General features: G+C 41.0%; 1 protein-coding gene across 2 annotated transcripts; it reads left to right on the top strand.

The window, feature by feature from the left end:
* Nucleotides 1-278: 278 nt before the first annotated feature.
* stat6 (signal transducer and activator of transcription 6, interleukin-4 induced) lies at nt 279-23,338 on the top strand. 2 transcript variants are annotated; one of them, XM_031565786.2, is made up of 21 exons: nt 279-686; nt 7,295-7,419; nt 9,326-9,466; nt 9,755-9,899; nt 11,659-11,754; nt 11,895-12,123; nt 12,753-12,841; nt 13,297-13,445; nt 13,894-14,028; nt 14,363-14,539; nt 15,753-15,840; nt 16,566-16,688; nt 16,977-17,069; nt 18,224-18,427; nt 18,640-18,734; nt 19,063-19,196; nt 19,743-19,892; nt 20,005-20,080; nt 20,170-20,259; nt 20,440-20,535; nt 21,495-23,338. In XM_031565786.2, exons 3-21 carry the CDS (start codon nt 9,336-9,338, stop codon nt 21,577-21,579), a joined length of 2,385 nt encoding a protein of 794 aa, XP_031421646.1. In that variant the 5' UTR covers nt 279-686; nt 7,295-7,419; nt 9,326-9,335; the 3' UTR covers nt 21,580-23,338. The 2 variants fall into 2 exon arrangements, with proteins under 2 accessions (XP_031421646.1, XP_031421647.1); XM_031565787.2 differs by having other exon boundaries at nt 20,008-20,080.
* The last annotated feature ends 1,914 nt before the right edge of the window (nt 23,339-25,252 follow it).

Consider the following 25,252-nt stretch of genomic DNA (forward strand, 5'->3'; position numbering starts at 1 on the left):
CTGATAAGTAGGCTTAATCTCACCCCTTTGACTTCTTACAGCGTAACGGCAGTGATCAGCTAACAGCAGACTCTTTAACTACAGCTGGAACTTCAAACTATTAATAGAAATTATATTGAAATAAAACGTGGGATTTAATTGAATATAGCGTGAGACCGTGTATTTGTAAATCATTTAAAATCTTGTACAGAGGTCCTGCGGACGTCAACATTGGCCGTTCAGAAACTTTCATAGTCTACAGGTTCCTTGGGCGACGTCTTTCGAACGTGCAACAAAGACGTTAAAAAACGTAGGCTATCTTTGCTCAGTGGGCAGGGGTCTAGCTGACAACAACAAAAATCCCAATTCTTTCTGGCTGTAAATTGTTTGCCATCAATCGAAAATATGCTGTATTTTCCTTCCCAAACGAATAGTATTGATTGGAGTTTGACATTTACCTAGGAAATGTCGAAGACGATTGGCTTTTGCCTGTCGTGTTGAGGCACTTCATTTTTGCGTTTGAGAAGGCTGGCTGCGCACTTTCGGTTTCGTAGGGGAGGGAAGTTGCTCTAGTAAATTTCAACGAAGTTGCCTCTGTAGTTTCAACTTAGGGTTCATAGTCACATCTTGTTCTCGTTTAACAAGGAATTCATGGGCCTACTCGGATTTTTAGAAGTGTGGAAGTAATAGTGATTTGCAACTTAATGGTAAGTAGACCTAGACTATTTCGTTTCCATGCCTTTCTGTGAAGTTTCGTGCACCTTCAAATTTGGATCCGTTCGACGTTACTTAAAATCAGACGTAGGCTAGCACACCATAGGCAACGATCAGATCGAGAACGAATTCTTGTTGAAGTACACTTGTATGTTTTAGATCACAGTCAAAGCGTTCATGAGGTCTGCGTCACAATCAAAATAGTGAAATTTGAACCATAGTTGTGTATAATCCTGAGTTCACGTAGAATCTACTATTTTGAATTAGTAGATTACTTAGAATTGTAAAGCATTGAAGCACAACTTTTAATGCATATTTATATATATAGGCCTACATTTCCTAATGATGGAGACAAAACGTTCCAATCATCGAGGACGATATTCTATAAACCTATGTGAATAAAAGGAAATGAATGTGGATCAAAACAATTTAAGAAATGTAAATATTTGCAAAGAATAACCTTATCATTTTGTAGTAGATTGAAATGATGTCTGTTTTGGACGGCTAGTCAGTGATCTTATGCTTTTATGCAGGCTACAAAATACAGGAAATGTTTTTTTCATTTCTCGTTTTTATTGTTCGACATAAACTAATGGGAATTTAACGTATTACAAAATAGTCTTACTTGGCCTTGCTTTATGCAGACTACAATCGCTAACTATTCGGATGTGTAGGGTGGTCGATCTTTAGTGCATGCAGTTATTGAACACTCAGACCTTGGCCTACTACATGATCAGTAGCATATGCCTGTCTTCCGCAAGGAGCGAACGGATTGCAACACTGTACCAACTAGCACAGTGGCATTAAGCTGATTCTGACGTGAAACGGTGACATGTTCGCGGATAGACAGGACTAACAACCGAGTTTGGCGTGTGTTAATAAAAGGCATAAGAACGGCTATTTTTGGATTTCTGAACCACTCTCAAAACAGGATCACGGCAAAAAAATATGTTGTGGCTCCGTACTGTTAGTTTGATCTATGTAACATGTGTGACAGTGTAAGCTCGCTAGTGTTTGCCTGTGGTCTGGGGAAACGGAACGACACAGTCCAGTATAACTTAAGTCCAACGATAGGCCTACTAGTCGTCTGTGTGATTATGAGCCTTGTAGCTACATTGTTTCATATCCCCAAATACCAATTTAAAAGAGGGGTTTAATGTAGCCTGTTTATTAGAACTTTGGCTGCAATAATTAGTTTTGAGTAGCAGCCAACAGTTATTGAAGTTCATGGCCATACTTTGTTTATATGCTCTGAATTGTACTGTGGACATAGGCCTAGGCTACCGCATAGCAGTGCGTAATATGTAGGGAGAAAGAGCAAGAAAGTGAAACTATGAAATAAAAACAGTATTGTAAAATATAAAAAAAAGACAGTATAATATATATTTCTATATAGGCATACGTGTAATTTAACCCTGTAAAGAATGACACATCCAATGTTAGCCAGAAAAAATGATGCATTCATGAATTCCATTACAGAGACAATGGAGTGAATGGGTTAATTCTTTTCTTCTTTTTCTCTTTCCTTTTTTTTTCTTTACAACTTTATTATTTTGCCTTTTGTCGTAGGCAACAACAAAACAAAGTTTTGGTTATCAGCTCCCCAGTGGTCATACGAGGCAACTGAGCCCATATACAAAGTGTTGTATTTGTGTCACCCTGACATGTATTGACAAAAGAGGATGCATTTACACTAATATTGGTCAATTAGTCATTTAGTCATTTAGCAGATAGATTGGGAGAACAGTAATGAGGAGACTAATACCATTATGGACTGTGAAGTGGCAAAACTGATACAGCATATGGCCTCAAGTCCCAATTACATGAAAAATACTCAGACTTTAAGATGTAGTTGCAGTGAATAGTAGTTTTAAAGTAATGTGCAGTTTATAAACAGGAAAGTTCCCTAGGTTTCCGAAAATGTAAGCAACTATACAACCGATTGTGTCAGCTGTACGCCAAAAGGGTGTGAAGCAGTAACACTATATGATGCCTGACAGGACAAGGGTATATATTATAACTCAAAAAATAGTCAGTCATTGGGCTCCAAGCATAATGTGCAAACTGACCCAAGTAGCGAAAGATTAAATGATTTTGCAAGTGTTTCATCAGGATTCAAAGATAAAAAATACATTTTGAAGATAGACTAAACCGTGTCAGAGGAACAGAGGAAAACATGGTGTTTGTTGTAATGACATCTCATGGATGATTTGTTTGAAATTGGGTAAATAGGTTCTATATATTCCATTGTTAATGACCCTACAGGGAAGTACTGTTACTGTATTTATTGTCCCTCCGGGAAGTACTTTATCCATACCATCGCACTTCGTTGAATATATATTTTTTAGCTATTGGTACCATTGTTAATGACCCTACAAAGTTCCATTTAGATAGGCCATTTACACAAGCATGTATTAGTTGCTTTTACACAAGCATGTATTAGCTGCTTTTACACAAGCATGTATTAGGTGCTTTTCAAGCCCCACCTGTCCCTCATCGCTCCAATAAAATGGTAGGCCAAGCTTAAAATTGTTAAATGTATTGAAATAACGAGTTCTAAATCTTAATCAATAACAAATAACATCAGTTCAAAAATAGAGAAAATCAATAACAAATAACATCCGTTCAGAAATAGAGAAGTAAAAGTGCAATGGTGTCAATCCTTGCCTCAAATGGGCTGAGTTCCAAAAATAAAGAAAAAGTGCCTACTATGCCATTGTGTTATCAATGGTAGGCCAAGCTTAAAATCTTCCTTGTACGTCGCTTTAGATAAAAGCGTCTGCTAAATGTAATGTAATGTAATGTACAATTGTCAAATTTCTTTTAAGTTGATTTTTTGGTGGATCAGCTGTCTTTTTCGCCACTGGTATTGATTGAATCGCCAACCTTGGTATTTCGTGTCACAAACGTATCTATAACGTCAATATTAGCCTATCGCCCACTACACTTTCATGCTCCGGGAACGTTTTTTTGCACACCGTTAGATCAGATGTAGCGACCGGAGCAAAGGTATGTTGCTGTAATGTTGAACTCTGTGCAACCAGTGTGGTGAATAAATCCTCGGGCCAAATCAAGTTGCCATTCATTTGCTCATCAACCGCAGACTGAAGGGAAAGGGAGATCAATTATTCAAACTCCTCCCCTCTGGTAGACGCTACAGATCACTGTTCGCCAAAACCTCCAGACACAAAAACAGTTTCTTCCCCCTCGCCGTCTCAATACTGAACAACTAACCCACTGTAGCATATATATTTATATTTATATATTTATCCCTGCACTTCTCGCACTCCACTTCTTCTTTGCACTAGTGTTGCGCAACATTTCACAGCTACTGTATATAGCCATTCCGCCTTGTACATACTTTTTTAAACTCCTTAGTCCATTGCACTGTTGCACTGTTTGTTTGTTTGTATTGTATTGTATTGTGTTGTATATTTTGTGTAAGCACACTGAGAGTCACTTTACCAAGTCAAATTCCTTGTTTGTGCAAACTTACTTGGCCAATAAAACCTGATTCTGATTCTGATTCTGATAACCCTGGAGTTTAGAATATAGAACACTTCGGCAGTAAACAAAAGTCTCCCCTGTAATCTCCGACTACGCCTAGCATGAAAGGTTAACAACAGGCTAATTAATACAATACAATACTTAATGGGCTAATTTATACAATATTTCTTTGATGGGGGTGTATGGTCGTTATTGTCTATAAAGGAAGGAAAATCTCCCGTTCATCGCGTCCATTCGCGCCCCACCTGTCACGTCTCTGCGCCCCACACTGCCATATACCATGCATTTTATGGCTCCTGAGATACTGAAATGTGTCAATTGCAACACCCCTGTATGGACAAAATGTAACAAAATTGGGCATGCATCCAAAGAATGTGGGAGTACATTTCGTGAACTTTGACCCTTTACATTACAAGATATTGGCTAGGGAAGGGAGGGTGTGGGTGTGGAGGGTTAGTCCACAAATGACTCCTAATGAGCTAGGCTAGGTCATGTGCCTCCTAGAAGCCAACTTGCTGTAAAAAATATAGAGGGCGCTAGCACGAAAGGACACACCCACCTAGGGACATAAACTTCATATTTAGTATCAGCCATGTGGAATTACAATCATGCCGAGTTTCATGTGGATTGGCCTGTGTGCGAGAAGCAGTCATAATAATAAAGATGACTGATAAGCTATCCCTGTTTTTTCTATGTGCTTGAAAAGACGAAAGTCCTGTTTATCTTTGGAACGTCTAAAAATAGAATTCTGTGATTGTCTGTGTGTCTGTGTGTGCCCTTAATACATCTGGACAGTCTAGTTTTCTCTGCCCATCTTGAACTTTTGACATCTGCCATATTTATACCGCAAAAGCTCAATTTCACTCACCTCCTTCAATGCACTTGAGATTGCGCGAGTTGGCTTGCAGTGTCAAAGGCTCATGTAATGTTTAGCTAATGACATGAAAATACCTAAAAGGAATACTTAATACTTATTTCTCAGTTCAGAACACAATTTTGTTTCTAAAAGCAGCAATAGTTTACAGGCTATAATGCATTCTGCCAGCTCTCCACACACTCTCTCTCTCTCTCTCTCTCTCTCTCTCTCTCTCTCTGTCCACATACATGTTCTCTCTCTCTCTCTTTATAAAGAGACACACTCATGGTGCTGCATGTACACACACAAACACACAGTGAACCCATTTCTCTGTTATATCATTTTGTGAAAATGTGTCACTTGTTCTCCTTTAGCTATTTGTACTGTTGTTGTGTTATATGTTGTCCCTCTTGGTACCAACCGGAGCAGCGCTCCAAATTTCGTTTCACTTTTCATTGGTTTCATTAGTGTACATCAGTGGTTCCCAAACTTTTTACAGTCCCGTACCCCTTCAGACATTTAATCTCCATGTTGCGTCCCCCCCCCCCGTTGAAAAAAACGGATCATTTTGTTCACCCAGAGGTAGATTGATGGCTTAAAATGAGTGAATAATATGTGCCACAAATGACCCAAACCTTCTAAGGTTATTGTTTGCCAGCCATCAACAGAACAGAAGACTAAAAAAACATTATTTGCAGGCGATTGGGAAGATGAGCGAATTCATTTGACAGGCTACGGAGGGTTGAATAGGGGGGCGTGGCCGGAGCGGAGTTCAGCACAGACGTGACATTTTCTCAGTGGTTTTGTTTTCTAATTAATGCTTGTTCATCGTTGCGATCGTTGTTGTGTTTATAAGAAAGAAATACAGCCTTGCAGGACAAAATACAGGGGAATTTGGGCGATTTTGATGCACAAAAGGATGTTTCGGTCTGAAAGTTGCAATTCTGTTTCAAACGGTACATTCTGCGAATTCCGTCCGTTTTCTGTTATCGCGGAAATTTTCTCCCCGCGTACCCCCTGAACCACTTCGCGTACCCCTGGGGGTACGCGTACCCCAGTTTGGGAACCGATGGTGTACATCATGCATTGGTCCATCGATAGGGCTGGGACAACTTTAGCTTTTCTTTGGAAGCAAAAACAATGGGCCTCATTCACAAACGCAGTTAAGAAGAATTTAAGAAAGAATTTCTTCTGAACTCCACTTCTGGTGGATTTAGAAAAAAATGTGGCATTCATGAAAGTTTTCTCATCTGGGATTTGTTCTGAACTTCAGAAGAATTTCAGAACGCGAAATTATAATAATAATAAATACGACAATACTTTTATCATTACCAATTACGTTTCACATTTATAGTCATGATTCTACGAGGCATCGTGATGTCCTAAAATAAATAAAAGGACTACACGAACACTGCAAATGTAAGTGAATAAATAAATAAGCACTAAACTCAATCGCGTTGATATAGCCATAGTGGAATAGAATTGACACATCTTCATCCTGCAACAGTACTTCCACCTCTGCACCGGTGAAGTTAGATCTGCGTTCACTAGACCGGCGCTCGCTTTCCGCTTTGACATGACTCGCTTTCGACTTGCTTTCACGTGGATTCGGTCGATTCCGACTGCACACGTCACTACGGTTGCGTGCCCTTATAAGGAGCTGGCAGGGCGTGTATATGCAAATTTAGGTGCACGAGAACGCGCATTCAATTTAAGAATCCTCATCCCCGGGACCACAGCTGAGAACACTTCGGCTGCATAAGAAGACATTTTCAGGCGTTCATGAATCTGGCGGAGATCTTTTTCTTACGTTGGTTTTCCGAAGTCCGTAAGAAACATTTCAGAAGAAACTTCAGAAAATGTTCGAGAATGAGGCCCAATCACTTTTGATTCAAATGACCTAGTTCAGTTCTATTCTGACCCACATATTGGATCCAAGATTAAATTAGATCAAAAGTCCACTGTCAGTAGCATCTTATCCAAAGACCTCTAAACAACCTCCTCTTCCTCACTCCGATTCACAAGAATCAAAAGAAAATATCACACAAGAAATACACCCACACATCAAAAAGATGACTCTTGTAATGTGACCACAAATGTATACAAATCATCACCTATCACCCGATAATACTTGACCTGTTTACCTAAGGGATTATACCTGTCAAAAATATGTTGTTGAATAAAGTTATCAGAAACAGTCATTGATTATTTTGGCTTACTCTCTGTATTATTTTACAGTAGGAGCCCGTTATTATTGTGAGCAGTGAGCGCGGAAACATGAAACTACCTGCATCCTGTATGTCCTTAAGTCTGAAGAAGAACGAACCTGTTCACTAAGAGACCACCTAAGTCATTACTGAAAGGTAAGTTTCTCAGCAATTCATGGAATGTGCACATTTTTTACAAACCAAATAGGTCTGCATGGTTTGTCCTGCACATCCCTGCATTTACTGCTAATGATGATGTACCTTTGTGTAGTTCAGTGTGTAATCTGCAGACATGCAAGTAGATACAGAGACATTATGACTTGAGGGGAATTTGATTTTTTTTTTTTATTGAAAAGTGAAAAGTGAAACATAGAACCTGTTCCCATGGCATGGACTCTGGCACCTGAAACCATGTTCAGTACAACACAGTACAGCAAGGCTGTCACTGTGAGTCACAACCAACATTTCCTCTTTTTCACACTAGTAAACATTGGCAGTCTCACTGAATTCCGTGAGAACAGAAAACAGTAAGCAGCATCAAAACTGAAAATAGTAAAAGTCTCATCACATATGGGTGTATATTGTGGTTAGAGCTGTGAAATCCTGGCACAGCCAGTGGTTGACCTTTCAGACTGCCACTGAGGTAACTGTTTAATTGGCCCAGAATAAGAGATTAAAAAAAACACCTCACTGCCCTGGCTCATCAACTCACTTAGACCGAGAAATTTTGTCATTCTGTTTGGTGTGGAATAGGACAAAAGAGCATGTCAGAACATTGGACTTGAACCCACCCCTCTACACACAAAGATGTACACACTCCCCCCCTCTACACACAAAGATGTACACACTCCACCCAAACAGGAATAACCAGTATTTAGGTTTTGTTTATGGTTAGACATGCCTTGACAGAAAGGTACAGTCAATTATGCAATATTTTTTGAAAGCATGAAATGTAGGTGAGAGGTGAGCTTATAGACAGTACAGTGACATATTACTGCGACAAACTGCATTGTTTTCTTATCCCAACAACAAACTGTTCGAAGAATCTTTCCAGTGACAGTCGCTGAATAACAAAATTCCAGAAATTAGTTTTTTTTGTTCAGTTCAGCTGAAAATGTGGCTAGATATCTGAGCGTACCGATGGCCCAGAGGCAGGCCTACAAATGATATAACAGAACACTATTTTAGCTCTGAAGTTAGTTGCAGTTGCATGATTTAGCAAAGGAATGAATGGAATGCCGGTCTGATGGGCAGGGTGTCGGTTTATTCTGCATATTCTAACAGACCTGGAGCACACACTACGATGGAGAGAGAGAAGGAGGGATGATTAGGAGATATTTGTCATAGTGTCTCTCTGTGTTGGCCTTGTTTTCAAAGGCGGCAATGTTTCCTCAATGTCCCAATATCACTCCTTGCTTCATCACTCCTTGCTCCTCACCACATGTAGCGGTCGGTGTCTCCACACGGCACACCCTCAGCAAAACCTAAGTCTTCTGCATCATGTACTGTATGAGGTTCTCTTGTCAGTATTGCATACAAGTTACATTTCAGTTATAGGAAGGAAGAATACACAACTTAACATAATGGGTGTGTCTGGGGGTCTGGTTCAATGTGTAAGGGAGGGGAACGGTATGGAGTCTACCTAGATATGAAAGGTGTGAAGGTTTGCAGACAGGAAAGGTCTGGCTCACCATTTTGACAGGGACAATGTTGTGACATCCACCATCCCGTAAATGTAAATGTCAAGAGACTGGTGTCCCTGGCTAAGTATATAGTGGACTAATGACTATTTTCATGAATTTTCCTTGAAGTTTTAGTTTCCTGTTTTTTTGTTGTTGTTGTTGTTGTTGTTGTTGTTTCAGTCGTACATAGGACAACATGGTAAATTCCCTTACTCTTTGAATATTCACTGTCATACACCCATAGATGACATGGCTTACTGCTTATCAGTCGCCACCATAAGCAGGTGGTACACAAGCACAATTTCATCATTCTTTGGAAAGGTTTATTTATTTATTTGTTTGTTTATTTATTTATTTGGTTTCTTCACTGTTGATCTCAGCGTTGCGGCCATGGCTCAGTGGGACCAAATGAAGTTACTGGTGCAGCAGCTACAAAGCCAAACTCTGAATGACCTTTATCCCGGTTCATTCCCCATGGACGTCAGGCACTACCTGGCCAATTGGATTGAGGATCAACCATGGTATGGCTTATACTTGATTGATTTGTATGATTATAAACGACCTGAAGGACTTTTTGGAGAAATTTGCAGAGAACTGTTTGAGGTGTATTATGCATTATGCACAAATGTTCACCCGATCCTGTATATTGTATGTTCAACTTAAGGCCCAATATCCTTTATTCAACCTCCATCTGTGTCTGTGTGTGTGTGTGTGTGTGTGTGTGTGTGTGTGTGCGTGCGTGTGTGTGCGTGTGCGTGCGTGTGCGTGTGTGTGTGTGTGTGTGTGTGTGCGTGTGCGTGTGTCCTCAGGGAGACGTTCGATGTAGACAATGTAGATCAAGATCCCCAGGCAAATAGGCTTCGGGACCAGATTGTGGGTCAACTCATGGAGCAGGCCCATAAGAATCCGAATGTGCTTGAGAAAATGAGACTGCAGGAATTCAGCAAGAAGATGGTACTGTGCCTGTCGTTCATGTCTATATACTGTCTCTTACTATATACAGTACTGTGCCTGTCGTTCATGTCTATATACTGTCTCTTACTATACACTGTACTGTGCCTGTCGTTCATGTCTATATACTGTCTCTTACTATACACTGTGCCTGTCGTTCATGTCTATATACTGTCTCTCACTATATACAGTACTGTGCCTGTCGTTCATGTCTCTTACTATATACAGTACTGTGCCTGTCTGTCGTTCATGTCTCTTACTATATACAGTACTGTGCCTGTCGTTCATGTCTCTCACTATATACAGTACTGTGCCTGTCGTTCATGTCTCTCACTATATACAGTACTGTGCCTGTCGTTCATGTCTCTCACTATATACAGTACTGTGCCTGTCGTTCATGTCTCTTACTATATACAGTACTGTGCCTGTCGTTCATGTCTCTCACTATATACAGTACTGTGCCTGTCTGTCGTTCATGTCTCTCACTATATACAGTACTGTGCCTGTCTGTCGTTCATGTCTCTTACTATATACAGTACTGTGCCTGTCTGTCGTTCATGTCTCTTACTATATACAGTACTGTGCCTGTCTGTCGTTCATGTCTCTCACTATATACAGTACTGTGCCTGTCTGTCGTTCATGTCTCTTACTATATACAGTACTGTGCCTGTCGTTCATGTCTCTCACTATATACAGTACTGTGCCTGTCTGTCGTTCATGTCTCTTACTATATACAGTACTGTGCCTGTCTGTCGTTCATGTCTCTTACTATATACAGTACTGTGCCTGTCTGTCATTCATGTCTCTTACTATATACAGTACTGTGCCTGTCGTTCATGTCTCTTACTATATACAGTACTGTGCCTGTCGTTCATGTCTCTCACTATATACAGTACTGTGCCTGTCTGTCGTTCATGTCTCTTACTATATACAGTACTGTGCCTGTCTGTCATTCATGTCTCTTACTATATACAGTACTGTGCCTGTCTGTCATTCATGTCTCTTACTATATACAGTACTGTGCCTGTCTGTCGTTCATGTCTCTTACTATATACAGTACTGTGCCTGTCTGTCATTCATGTCTCTTACTATATACAGTACTGTGCCTGTCTGTCATTCATGTCTCTCACTATATACAGTACTGTGCCTGTCTGTCGTTCATGTCTCTTACTATATACAGTACTGTGCCTGTCTGTCATTCATGTCTCTTACTATATACAGTACTGTGCCTGTCTGTCATTCATGTCTCTTACTATATACAGTACTGTGCCTGTCTGTCGTTCATGTCTCTTACTATATACAGTACTGTGCCTGTCTGTCGTTCATGTCTCTCACTATATACAGTACTGTGCCTGTCTGTCGTTCATGTCTCTTGCTATATACAGTACTGTGCCTGTCTGTCGTTCATGTCTCTTGCTATAGACTGTGCTCCATGTAAATGAGGCACGCCAGTAGTACGTAATGCATACTTACTGTGCCCCATGTAAAGGACGTAATGCATACTTACTGTGCCCCATGTAAAGGACGTAATGCATACTTACTGTGCCCCATGTAAAGGACGTAATGCATAATACTAATAGGAGAGTAGTACGTAATGCATACTTACTGTGCCCCATGTAAAGGACGTAATGCATAATACTAATAGGAGAGTAGTACGTAATGCATAATACTAATAGGAGACTTTCCTAGCCCAGCAGAACCTGAAAGGAACAAAACATGTGCTGCTAAATGAACCTTTTCTCTGCTTGGTCACTGTCTGTAGAACACGGTCCAGCCAATGGCGCTAGTCAGGACGGTGCGAGACGTGCTGAGGAAGGAGAGGCAGTACCTTGGCCTGACAGGAGGCACAGTAGGCACAGTAAGCAAGCACACAGTTCAGCCTTTCCTGATTACTCCTCTGACAAGGGGGACGTGTGCTCCCAGCACAGTGTTGGGATGTCTCGGTAACATTGTGGTCACAGCTGTTTGAACTACTTGTGTTGGTCTTTTTCCTTCTAGGGGCTAGTTGGACAATACCACAGTTCACCGGGGCAGGCTCTCCACCAGCCTGGGGTTTCGCCGAGCCCCAGTCCCATAAATGGCACCCAGAATCTAGCCAGGCCCAAGTGCAACCAAGACATGGACAACCTGGTGTTCAAAGTGCTGGAGATACGCAAATACCGCCAAAGCATGCACCAGCTGAACGAGGAGATGACCTGGGAGAAACAGGATGTGGAGTCCATGCCAAGTGCGTGGTCCCTCGGACATAATGACCAATTCATGACTTTTTCACTCTTTAAATTCAAATTAAAATGTATATTGTGGACCCTCAACAAGTCTGTTGAACATCGTTCAAGTCTGTTGTAGTTTCGGTCTGTTGAATCTGAACTAGAACCATGCTATACAGTAGATCTATTGTATAGTCTAATTTCTCGATTGATAGATGAATGAGGTATGAAAAATGTCATCCATTCCATTGCTGCTTTCCCTTAAATAGTCATTTCCTTGAATATCTTGCATTCAAGCTTAACTGAGTGAATTGTCTCAAGGAGAAAATGTACATGACAAATATTACTAAACACAATTTAAGCTCATAGCTTTTGTCGAGGCTGGATGGGGTGACTGCCTTCTCCCTTCAGTACACCCTGACATACCCAAAATGGAGGAGAACCATTATTTTCTGTATATGTGAGTGCAGGAAGTCCAAACTTAAACGTAATGTTTGGTTAACAAGATTGTGGTGTTGACTAACAGTCCATAGTCTCAATGCGTGTCGTAGTATTCCCAAGAAAGTGTAGGTGGATTTATTACATGTGATTATGACGCAGAGTTTTGATGAGTCACTGGAATTTTCCTAACATTCCTTTCTATTTTAAGGCCCTATGCAGACCAGTGAGCTGGATCCGCAACAAGAAAAGCAAAAACGCATCCAGCAGCTGGAGTACCACTATCGGGAGTATGGCAAGGTAACCCCCACCATACTACCTACCAATGCTAATACTGTATTTATTGATTTACTGGTTTACTTTTAACCTTTGTCCTTTCATTGACTGTGAGGTCTATGTGGGTTTTCTGCTTCCCACTTCCCAGGTGCTCATTCTGTGTGTGTGCTCAAATAAGCCCGGGTGTTCATACACAATATATCAGTTTCTAAGTATTTTAGTATTCAAATGTTTGTTTTTATTCCTTCTACTTGTATTCCTTTAGTTTGTTTTAATTATTAATTTCCTTTTTATTTCCATGCATCGTTGTTATAAATGTTTTTTTTTTAATCAATTTGTTTACCTCGACAGGAAAGCACTATGGTACAAGTCCTGTTGTTTTTGTTGACTTGACTTGACACGGGATGGTGTTGGAGTTTGGGAGATTCTAATTTGCCTGAACTTGTAATCATGTAGTCATGGTAATCTTCTGTTTACAGAAACGTGTGCACCTGTTGCACGAGACCATTGGCATTCTCAAAGAGTGCCAAGACTGGTTCATTCAGAGAATCAAGGAGTGGAGGTGGGAGCAACACCAGGGTACGATTGGCGGTGTTTTTGATGAGAATCTGGGGCCCCTGCAGAATAGGTGAGAGACAAAGCTCCTTCTTGGGGTTTTTCAGTCAACTCTTCTCCTCTCTTCTTCTCTTCTCCCTTTGGGTTGAGGTGGCGTGCTTGAGGTGTTAAGGCCAACTTGTTTCAAAATCAACATCAGGCATCAGCTAGCACCTCAAAGGGTCCATACACCAACATTTGACTGAAGTAGACAGCCGCCCATGCTTTTAACATAGTTTCTTAAACGACTAAGATGTGTGGCATTAATTCATTTCCTAGTAGATGAAAGGGGTTTTCTTTTCAAATGTAGAGCATATTCAGACATATATGAAGATGACACCAGTCAGGAATGTTACCATGGTTTTACAGATGAATAGCAAATGTTCTCCACATCTCCACAACGTCTAACCTGACCTTTTCTGCTGATTTGGTATATTATAATTGAGGAACCCCTCTGTGTCATGCCTCTCGTTCTGTCATAGGTGTGAACAGTTGCTAGGTGTGAATGTGCAGCTCAGACAGGAAGTCATTTTGGTAGCACAGGACAATCGCAGCTCGGACCCCTTCACAGAGATGCAGAATGAGCTTGGGAAGCAGCTCAAGGCCCTCATCCAGAGGTGAGCCCCCCCCCTCAGTCTCTGTCTCAGATATGACAGCAGCCATGCCTGTTCAGATTCCTGATATTTAAACCATACCATGAAACCATGAGATCTCTAGGAATGAACCACTCCCTTTTCCTTGTGTCTCCCCTTTTTCCATTTACCGTAAAAAATGTTTCATGAACTTTAGGTTAAAAAGCAGGATTGGCAAATGTGTGTCTGTTTTTGAGGCAATACAAGCCATGGCATAGCCATTGCATTCAGCTGTTTTTAGAAGGGCGAACGAGGCTCTGCTGCTGTGTTTGGATCGGGGAGTTTCACTAAGATTGTGTTTTTTTTCTTCATGCTCCAGCTCCATGGTGGTGGACAAGCAGCCTCCGCAGGTCATAAAGACGCAGTCCAAGTTCTCCACCACCGTGCGCTACTTGCTGGGAGAGAAGGTGGCCGCAGGGAAGCCCATCGTACTCAAGGCTCAAATCATCACGGAGGTCCAGGCGAGGAGCGTGGGCCAGGAGGGTGGCATGGCGAGGTGAGAACACCTGGTTTCACACGATATATCTCTCTTGTCTCTGTCGTCGGTAGACCAAAGAACAAAAAGTCTCAGATAGTTGTAGCTGTGAGTGGGATTTTTTTGCATGAAACCAAGCCAGAGTTTCCTGTGTGAAACCTGTTAAACTGAACACTGCCACTAGTGTGTTCTGCTCACTGCAGATCTGACCCTGCAACAAGGGATAAGTGCATAAGCCAAAACACAATACAGCAACACATTTTGTTTGTTGAATTTCATTCAAGACAGGAAGACATCATTCCATTTAAACAAGAATGTCAAATTATTTTCTGATGTAAGATGCTGCAAGTGAAGTTCTCTATTCATAAAATCTCACAAAATAATCTGTAGAGCAGACTGACGGAGAGCAAAGTGTCTTTACCATTGACGTGCATTCTGCTACAGTACCATACTGAAGAGCACATCACCCATCTTGTTGGGTTGCCACATTACCAACTGCCTTCTTTGAATATACTCTGTGTAGGAATCAGGGTAGAGGAGTAACTAGTTGTTAACATAATTAATACATACATAATGAATACATAATTAAACTACAGTTACTAATCAAAGTGTTAGTGATTACAATAAATGGACAATGTGGTGGATTATTATGTTGGTGGTTACATCCGAATACATTATTTTCTGTAATATAGAATATAACTTTCATTCTGTTGCTTCCATCTTTTTGCCATCTAGACAGGCTCCATTTATTTTGAGCTTTGTTTTTGATTGGTTCTCTTGTTTGAATTTGCGCCGCCTTTCGTCGGCCAATCAAAAAGTAATCGAAAGTGAACAAATATAATAAGTTATGAGGTAATTAAAATAGTTACACGACTTATTCCATTTAGCAGGGTAACTAGTAGCCTTCCCAACCCTGGCAGTAATACTGCAATATGTCTGAATCCTCTGAAACCAGGTGGTATTTTTCATGAATGTGGTTTTAAATGTGGTTATTCTTATTGCTAGAACATTCTAGAAAAATGCCTGAGGTCTTAAGAAAGCATCTGCATGTGCATGTGGAGTGTGGTGTGGCACGTCTCTGTGTGAAACACGCGGTGGCAGATAAAGATACCCATGTGACTCACACACACACTCACACACACACACACACACACACACACACACACACACACACACACACACACACACACACTAATGCTGAGTCTCTGTGCTTTTTCCCCTTCTTGTCATCCAGTGAAAATGTCGGGGAGCTCATCAACAGCACGGCGATCTTAGAGCACAACCCTTCCAGCAAGAGCATGTGTGCCAACTTTCGAAATATGGTGGGTGTGGCAGCAGTGTGTGAGGAGGAGGAGGAGATTGAGGAGGAGGAGGAGGAGGAGGAGAGGGCAGCGGCTGTGGCCCATGAGTCAGATCCACTCTGACAATTTCACAGTTTCAAGTGTTATAGGCAGAATATGTGCGCAGACGGGGGGGGGGGGGGGGGGGGGGGGGGGCAGTTACAAACATGAAAAAAAAAATTATGCCTCTGCTCCCGGACCATGAGTCAGAGCTCTGCTGTGCGCTCCTTACACGTGGATTTCACTGGAACATGCTTGATTACTACCATCAGGAAGAACAACCAGGAAACCCTTCATGTTGAAATTGCAACTGCCGTTAAGAGAACTGTTTTTTTTTTTTTTTTTTTCAGTTAATCTATTTCTGAGGCTGTTAGAATGTAAAGCCACCGAAGGGTGCTGAGAAGTATGCCAGCAGCTTCAATGTCAGATTATTGTAGCATTTATTTAGATACTGCATCAGTATAGTATAAAGCCATAGTATATAGCAATTCTAACACATGGTTTCAAATATTAAATATGTAAAAAAAAAAACTTTATACACATTAAAGTTGTTTGGAGTGAAAATTGACACTCATTAACATGTTTTAGTGAGGAGCCCTGCAGTTTCTAACCTTTTTTCTCGTTGAAATGTGCTTTTTTTGTTCTCTGCTGATAATATTTTGGCTAAGAAGTCAGGGATCCTCTCTGTTGTCCCTTCACTCTTTCAGTCCATCAAGAAGATCAAAAGAGCAGACAGGAAGGGCTCAGAGTCGGTGACTGAGGAGAAGTTTGCCATTCTGTTTACCGCTGACATCGCCATCGCTGGATGTGACGCTGCTTGCAGCGTTCAGGTACGTGTATGGGGCCCCCACAGCCTCCTTCGCCACTATGTCTCACTCACGGGCCTGTGTGCGCTACTACCACTAATAACAATACCAAAGATTAATCATGTGCAATTTTGTGTGGAATAATAATAACGATTTGTTATAATAACCATGAAAATAATCTGTCTGATCTGCAAAGACAAAAGAATCTTGGGCTCCTCCTCCTGGGATGCTCGTGGCTGATGTGAGGAATGCTCTGGTGTTCTTGCCTGCTATGTGAAGCTAATGGATTTATTTCTTCCTGGAACCTTACAGACAATCTCCCTGCCAGTGGTCATTATTGTGCATGGCAGCCAGGATAATAACGCCATGGCAACCGTCGTCTGGGACTGTGCCTTCTCAGAGCCGGTACGTTCGATTTCAGATTCCACAAGCACATGCGTCTGCACACACACACACACAACTGTGTGCGCACACACACACACAGGGAAATATATGCAGATCTTTTGTACATTCTGTGACACAGTATGACTTCCTTGATAATTTTGCTGTACTGTTTATTTACCCACTGATACAAGGTGGCCATTGTCCCTATAGCCTTGAATGCTCATTTTATGGCTCAGTAACATGACAAGGTAATGAGTGTCAGAGGGCTTTCAGCAAAGAATGTAACAACGGTGATCATCCGTCAACTGACAGGTTAATTATTACTTGCAGTTTATGCGCAGAAAATGTGTTCTGTGCTAATTATATGATACCTGGTTGGGCATATTGACTGACTTTACAGTCTGTCAAACAGGTTGTATTATTATGATTGGAATAAGAGAAAATAAAATGCAGTACATATTTTCTACAGCTAAGTGTCCTCTTCTTAGTACGGTATCCTGTAGTCTCTCCTGCTTTTCTCTCCTTCTTGGGAATGAATCCTAGTTGATTTGTTGGGAATGAATCCTAATTGATTTGTTGGGAATGAATCCTAGTTGATTTGTTGGGAATGAATCCTAGTTGAATCCTAACTTGATTTGAGATAATTGTTTGGAAGTCTGGTCTTCTGATTTTCTCTCGTGGGCTTTAAGCAAGTGTGAGAATTGGATTTGGCAGAAGTGTTACTGAGACAGAAACTCCACCACTGGACATTTATAGTCTAGAATGATAGTGGGAAGTGGAAGCACCATAGCACAAAGGCACATCATGGGTATACACACATTCACTAGGTGTATTTACACTTGTCCTCTAAATAAACATTACTAATTCAAATGCAATTTCAGTCGGTTTCACTGAGTTGTGGTAGTTATGACCATTGGAATTGCAGTCTAGATGCACACAAGTGCTCAGGTGTGTGCAGGTTTGTTGAGTAGAAGGTAGAGAGGACACTGGGGCGACAGTGGTACATGAGGTAGAGAAGTCGTTTAGTAATCAGAAGGTTGCTTGTTTGAAATGTGTATACATCCTTGTAAGTCGCTTTGGATAAAAGCGTCTGCTAAATGACTAAATGTAAAAATGTAAATGTAACACTGGCAAGTGCTTGACTGGCACCATATATGTGCTCTTTTCACAAACAGAACAGGATCCCGTTTGTGGTGCCAGAGCGGGTGCTGTGGTTACAGATGAGTATGACCCTAAGCAGGAAGTTCATGTCTGAGGTGGGGACGCAGCGCTGCCTAGACGAGAACAACCTGCACTTCCTCGCCCAGAAGGTCTTCAACAAACCTGACATCACTGAGGACTTCAACACAAAGCATGTGACCTGGTCCCAATTTAACAAGGTAATCTCATTACTGATTTACTCTTCAGTGCAATTAATACATTCTACTACAAATCTATGACTGAATGTAAATGTCAATGAAATGCTTTCCGCTGATTTCCGTGCAGCACATCTGCAAACACAAGCTCACCTGTTGTAATTAGAGACAGGGTCTTCTGTTGCCTCTGATTTCTAAGGACAGTGTTTGTCGGAACTGAAATGTCTGTGTCTCAGGAAGTTATGCACGGTCGGCCATTCACGTTCTGGCAGTGGTTTGACGGCGTAATGGAACTCACGAAGAAGCACCTGGTGCGGTACTGGAGTGATGGGTAGGCCGCACTTACACGCCCACAGTCCTCTCTGTAGGTTTTGGGTTACAGTCACACAGCCACAGGCTTAGCAGCCACAAAACAAACTTCTTAGGAAAAAAATGATTTATTTGGATTGATTTGAATCTGTATTGATGTGTGTGTAAACTTCCTGCTTATATATATATATACACACACACACACACACACACACACACACACACACACACACACACACACACACACACACACACATATATACATACATCAATACAGATTCAAATCAATCCAAATAAATCATTTTTTTCCTAATATATGTATTGATCTGCCTGTCTGTCTCTGTCTCCAGTCTGATCTTTGGCTTCATAGGGAAGCAGCACCTGCACGTCATCCTGCAGAACAAGCAGAATGGCACGTTCCTCCTGCGCTTCAGTGACTCAGAGATCGGAGGCATCACCATTGCCTACGTGGCCCTAGCTGAAAGTAAGCCAATAGCCCTGCAGGAAGGAAGGAAACTACTACGCAAACAGATGCTGGCTGTGTTTACATCACCGTGACCCAGGGAAAAGCAAAGGAGTTTGGTTAGAGAACCCAATGGGTTGACAGAACGACGGCCTTGAGTATTGAAAGGAAATTAGTATACAACAGTATCAATCTTTTGTGTAGTTCAATGCAATTCAATTTTATTTATATAGGGCCAAAACAATCAAATTGACTCAAGGCGCTTTACAGAGCCCAGTTGTGCCCTAGTTGCGTTGTTGTGTAGTTGTGCCCATTCGGACTGTATCTGATTGAAATATGCCAATGCAGAGAAGTATTGGGTAGGTAGACGGGTAAATCGCTCAAGGAGAATATATATACTTACTGTATATCTATTTGTAGAATCATGGCCGCTGCTTTTATTAGGTAGATTATTGATCTGGGATGGTCCTTCAAGTTTTAAAGCTTTAGACAGCTCTTTCACACCACAGTATGAAATGGGCTCCTGATTGCATAATGGAAATGTTTCGTTTAACGTTTTTCGTTCAGATGGAATCCGAAGAATCCAGAACATTCAGCCTTTCACTAAACGGGACCTGGAGATCCGCTGCCTGGGTGATCGCATCCGAGACCTGGATTTCATCACACATGTGTATCCAGACCTGCCCAAGAACGATGTGTTTGGCCAATACTATACAGGTAAACGAATAAGACTGACAGCTTACAGTCTTTTCTTCCGGGAGCAATGTCCCAAAGCGGATATAGACACGCAGTTCCCACCATCCATGTTTTTTTTTAACTTCCTACGCAGCAGAGTTAGGGCCTGTCCAGCCAACCACAGAGGGATACCTTCCTACAACTATAACCACGACGGTCGTTCGTGGACTGTAAGTACAGTTTCAGTTAAGTTTTACAGTTCACTTATATGCCTGAAAGACCATACAATTTGATTGCCGTTTGTATTTTTGTTTTGAAGGGACCCTTCCAGCCCTCCTAGTATGGCTCTTGGGGGTGATGACATACAAATGGCTGCCTTTTCTCAAGGCACTCAGTTCCCTGTGGCCATGTGAGTACATGCTGTCTCTCTCTCTCTCCCTCTCTTTCGCTCAATGTATTGCTTCCTGTATCCCTGGCCTGAGCTGGAAACCCTGGCGTTGTGCAGTTTTCCTGTGAGGAACAGCTGCTGTTTGTCTATTGTGTGTATGCTCATAGCATTTTTTTGTTGTGTACACCAACTCTCTCTCAGGCCTCAGTTTTCACCCAATTTCAGTCCTTCTCATCCTGGTGCTCACGGAGCGCCAATATTCCCCCACCATTTTGAAAACTTCAACTTGGGAAACATGTGAGTCAACACACACCAGGTTTTTGTGAATAATGCATGTGATCGTAGTAATCTCAGCACATTAACGATAACTAAGTGGTGTAAGGCTTTACATTACATTTGTAATCGCATTGCCGTTTACTGACTCTGTAGAATATAGTTACTTTGATATTAATTTCCATCTAGGTAAATAAACATTTGTGCCTATCTGTCTACCATGTTTATGTGACGTCATATTCAACAGCCTCCGGTCCAATTGCTCATTTTTGCTTTTGTACCCCTTTAACCCTCCTTTCTATCCATCTCTGATTACTTGGTTCTCTTCTAAGTGTTTGTGCCAATATGTGTCACACTGACTGTGCATTAAACCTTATAAACAATGAGTAGAACAAATACAGTAGAAGTTTTTTCTTTACTTTTATTATTTTCTACATTGTAGATTAATACTGAAGACATTTAAACTCAACAAAAGAACACATATGGAATGATGTACTAAACAAAAAAAAGTGTTATCTACCATGTAGAAAATAATAAAAGTGAAGAAAAAACTTCTCAAAAAATGAGAAGGTGTGTCCAAACTTTTGACTGGTACTGTATGTTTGCATGTCAGTATGGGAGAGTACTTCACATCCGGTAGATTTTGCAGTCGTATTAAAGTAAATACGTTTCTGTTTTCCAAAACAGTAATGAGTACAGAACTCAAGTAATGTAATGTAATGAGTCCTCTGTAATAGGATACTTTCTTTGAGTAACTTCCTAAAAACTTGTCATTACATCTGGTGTCCTGTGTCACATCTTGTGTCCTGTTGTCTGTATCTGCTGAATGATTAAGCATCTGAAAATAACAGTATGTAGTCTTTTTTTCTGTCTAAACTAAAAGGCTAGTGGGTTGGTTATGCAGGTGAACTTCCTTGCTTCCTTTTACAGCCTTAGTTCCCTGTGTCATAGCACCTGAATCTTTTATTTTTTTTCTTCTACAGACCACAAAATCAGGCAGGAGCACCAGAATCCATGTTGGAGGACATGCTCCCAGACTCAATCTATAACTTTGATGCATCCATGTGAAGATCAGTGGGATGACATGGACTTTGAAGATGTTCTCAGCTGCCAGGAAGAAACCATGGAAATCTTAAGAGTTTGGATTATCAGTTCTTCAGGACATGATCAGACAGTGTTACACACAAACTCTTACTTTTTTTTTTATAATTTGGAGGAAAAATTGATAATGCACTCAGTAAATGTCTGTGAAGTGGGACTAAAATCTGCAAGATTTGGCCATTCTTCTTCAAAACCGTGGGTAGAAATTCAGATTAAAGACATGCCACACTAATACCACAGTCCAGTCAGCAACTCTCCCTGGATGGGGTCCAAAGGCTTTAACATGCTGAAATGGGATGAGCTGAGTTTGGGACAACAGAGACAGACACCTCATCACCCCCTCCACTGGTGAGAACTACGAGAAAAGCTTTGGGAACCATACATAGTGTTGAACTGGTATTCATTCACAAATTTTGTGGCATTACGGTGCAAACCCATGACAGCGACGCGATACGCTTCCATCGCTTTGAGTGGGCGTGGTGTAGCGTGTGGAAATAGCATAACAGACTGGACTAGTGAGCTAATTAGCAGGCTAGCCACTTAGTAGGCTATCTAGTCACTTGTCTTTATATTACAACTGTAATTCTGTTAAAATAAGCCCAGGATTAAATATATAACATACCAGGAACAACAACAAGCCCTTACAAGGCCACCCAAGCCTCTCTTTTTAGCAAATTTAACGACCAAACGATGCCACAGTCCTGCAATTTTTAAACCGTCAGAGACGGCACCAAATAATCTGATTGGCCGCTGCCGGGAAAAATCGCTCCTCATTTGCATAGGACTCAACTTTTTCCAACTTTTATAGGTCTCGTCGCCCAAAACGGTGGTCTATGTCACAATGGATTGGCTCCCGTTGAAATGCATGGGATTTAGAATGTCGCGTCGCTCGTAACGGTGTCATGGGTTTGCACCGTTAGTGTCTAAGTACTTTCATCTACATTGTCTAAAAGTTTTTTGAATCTTTTAAGGTTGGAGACATTTTCAGTGTCCCCGTATCCTTATTTGTCAAAGTGGCCTTCTGAACTTCAATATTTTCGACATATCCTACAAAGAGGAACACACTTATGTATTTCCCAACGTATCCCCATGTTGTCATTTGTGTGCCTTTGAATGTATGTGGTCTTTCTGGTAAAAGTGAGGCTTTTAAGTGCTGTTAAGGGTGACTTTACAAACTTAAAATAACAATAACAACACTTGATTTTAAGTGATATTAAGTGATGCTTCACTTTATATCTCATAGGAGTTAACTCATTTTTTAGCTTTTAAGGTGTACAAAAGCTCCAATTGGCTCTATATGGAATGCATCTCATGCAGCAGTATGCCGTGGCAGGATGTAGTGAGATGGGCCGTAAAACACAACAGTCACCCTGAGTGTTCAATCTTTAGTGAATGACTGTACCCACCAAGCCAATATTGAGGTATCCCCAATCACCGGACGCCCCCCATAATCATGGCATTGACTGTGTATGATTGCGCTGTGAATTGTTCGTTACGTTTTTGTCTCTTATATAAAAACACACTTACTAGGTAGGCCTGTTACTTCTTGGTTGTATGTAAATTCCCTGAATGTCTACCAATCAACTTCTAACAATCACGCAGTATATGTATTCATCTATGGTGATTTTAAATTACATTCTTACTTTTTCCATGTTCAGCATTTTTGCAATGCACCCTTGTTCAAATTCTACTAACTTACTTTTATATAAAATTGTTTATAATGACAGCTCAGTGTCTGCAAGTGCATGTTCATACGCCAATAGCATTCCAATAGTAATGCTCTTATAGCAGTCATCAAATGTGTAGAATAGCCGTTGTCTATTTTGTCAGTATTCTGGTATTGACCAATTTGGCTGTGTGGTCATGGCTTCATGGTAAAGCCCTGCATTTCCTCTTGGCAATAACAGTAGGGCTATTTGTAGAGGATGCCGTGCAATCGACTTGTTGCTACAGTGTGGGTGTTAGAAGTTACAGTGGTGCTGAGCTTGCAGGCACAGGGGAATTTTGGGAATGGAGACGATTGTGTCACTGGAATACACAAAGTCACATTACATACTTCCTCTACATATTACATGTACCCTTTGACATATTACTAGTGCTCTCTGATTTAAAATGAACTGTGACTTTGTCATAACATTAACATGTTGAATGTCTATATTACATTCAGTGCATCTTTCAAACGTTTCAAATGCTTTACCGTTGCTGACTTTTCTTGAAGGCATGCAACTTTTTTGCTTAGAAAATCTATCCACTAAGTTCCAGTGCAAGCGATGTAGACGTGTTGGGCAGTGAAAACATGTGATTTAGTGTTGCACTGCTTCACAACTTCCTCTGACTCATATGAACCTCACCCTGTAAGGAAGCGAGCAGCCTGAAATACAACATGTGGCTGTATCCTGGTTGTGCTGAATCATCACAGCAGACAATGGAGGTCAAATCCAATCACCCTATATGCTTAGTCATCTGATCAACTGTGAGTGCACTGGACCCATTTTAGTATTTTAGTGTTCACATTCACATTACGAATTAATATCCTCTGTGCGAATACAAACCTTTTATTCTAAAACCACGTCAGTATCAAAGGAATCTGCACTCGCTGGATGAAATGAATCCAGGTGGTACTGCAAGCCTACTCATGTCAGCAGAAACAGACAGCAGCCTCAGACAAAGAGACAAACTTAGAAACAAGTTAAAGGGAAAAGAAAATATCAAGTATTGCAGTGGTATTTTACTGAATAACCTCAAAGTAATAGTTCTCGTAAAAGAACTGTTCAGTAGTCATTATTTTCAGTTTTTTAGATTATGAAAAATGAAGCAGGGGAAAGCAAGTAAAATCCTGTAATGGCTAAATATTACACTGGTAATCCAGAAAAACGTAAACGTAACCCTTCAGGTCAGCAGAGAGGAAAGGAAAAAACAAATGTAGTCTGAAGTAGAGCGACAAAAAGAGGAGACATTAAAACAAAATAGATAATTAGTGTTTGTGGCAAAGACAAAATGTATGTTATTTGGAGTCAAGCTTGCTGATAGAGCAGCACACTGATGTGACACATTGCCATAGTCGAGTGGCAAAAGAAGAGACAATGTATAACTTGAAATGATTGTTTATATTTATCTAGATCAACAATCATGTGAATTGTTCTTTTTTAAATAAAAAAAAAGAAATGTCTTTACACTGTACAATACAAACTCCTCTACCCCAGCCTCCCGCCCCATTTTGTAAATAGTTATCCATTTTCAACATGTCAACAATAATTTAAGAAATGAATCAAACAAGCGTATTTGTTCAAAAACCCACAAGGAAGGGGGAAAAGAGAAAGCCAAAAAGAGGAAAAACTCTCGGTCTGTCCTAACAGAGGGCTAACAAAGGAGGATAAAATTCTGTTGGTCAGTGCCTCCGTGATGTTGAGCCATTCTCTCCTTCGCTCATCCATCTATCTATCTATCCATCCATCTATCTATCTATCCATCCATCTATCTATCTATCTATCCATTCACTCACCCGAGGTCCCGCTGCAGGAGCTACTGTCAGCAGGCCGGTGGGGCAAAGAAAAGGAGGAGGAGAGGAGGAGGAGGAGAGGAGAGTTCTGCTGATGTGTCTCTCAACAGCCGCTTCCTCGTGTTTCACGTCCTCAGGAGA

This window comes from Clupea harengus, chromosome 4 (assembly GCF_900700415.2).
Source record: "Clupea harengus chromosome 4, Ch_v2.0.2, whole genome shotgun sequence".
Classification (NCBI taxonomy): domain Eukaryota; kingdom Metazoa; phylum Chordata; class Actinopteri; order Clupeiformes; family Clupeidae; genus Clupea; species Clupea harengus.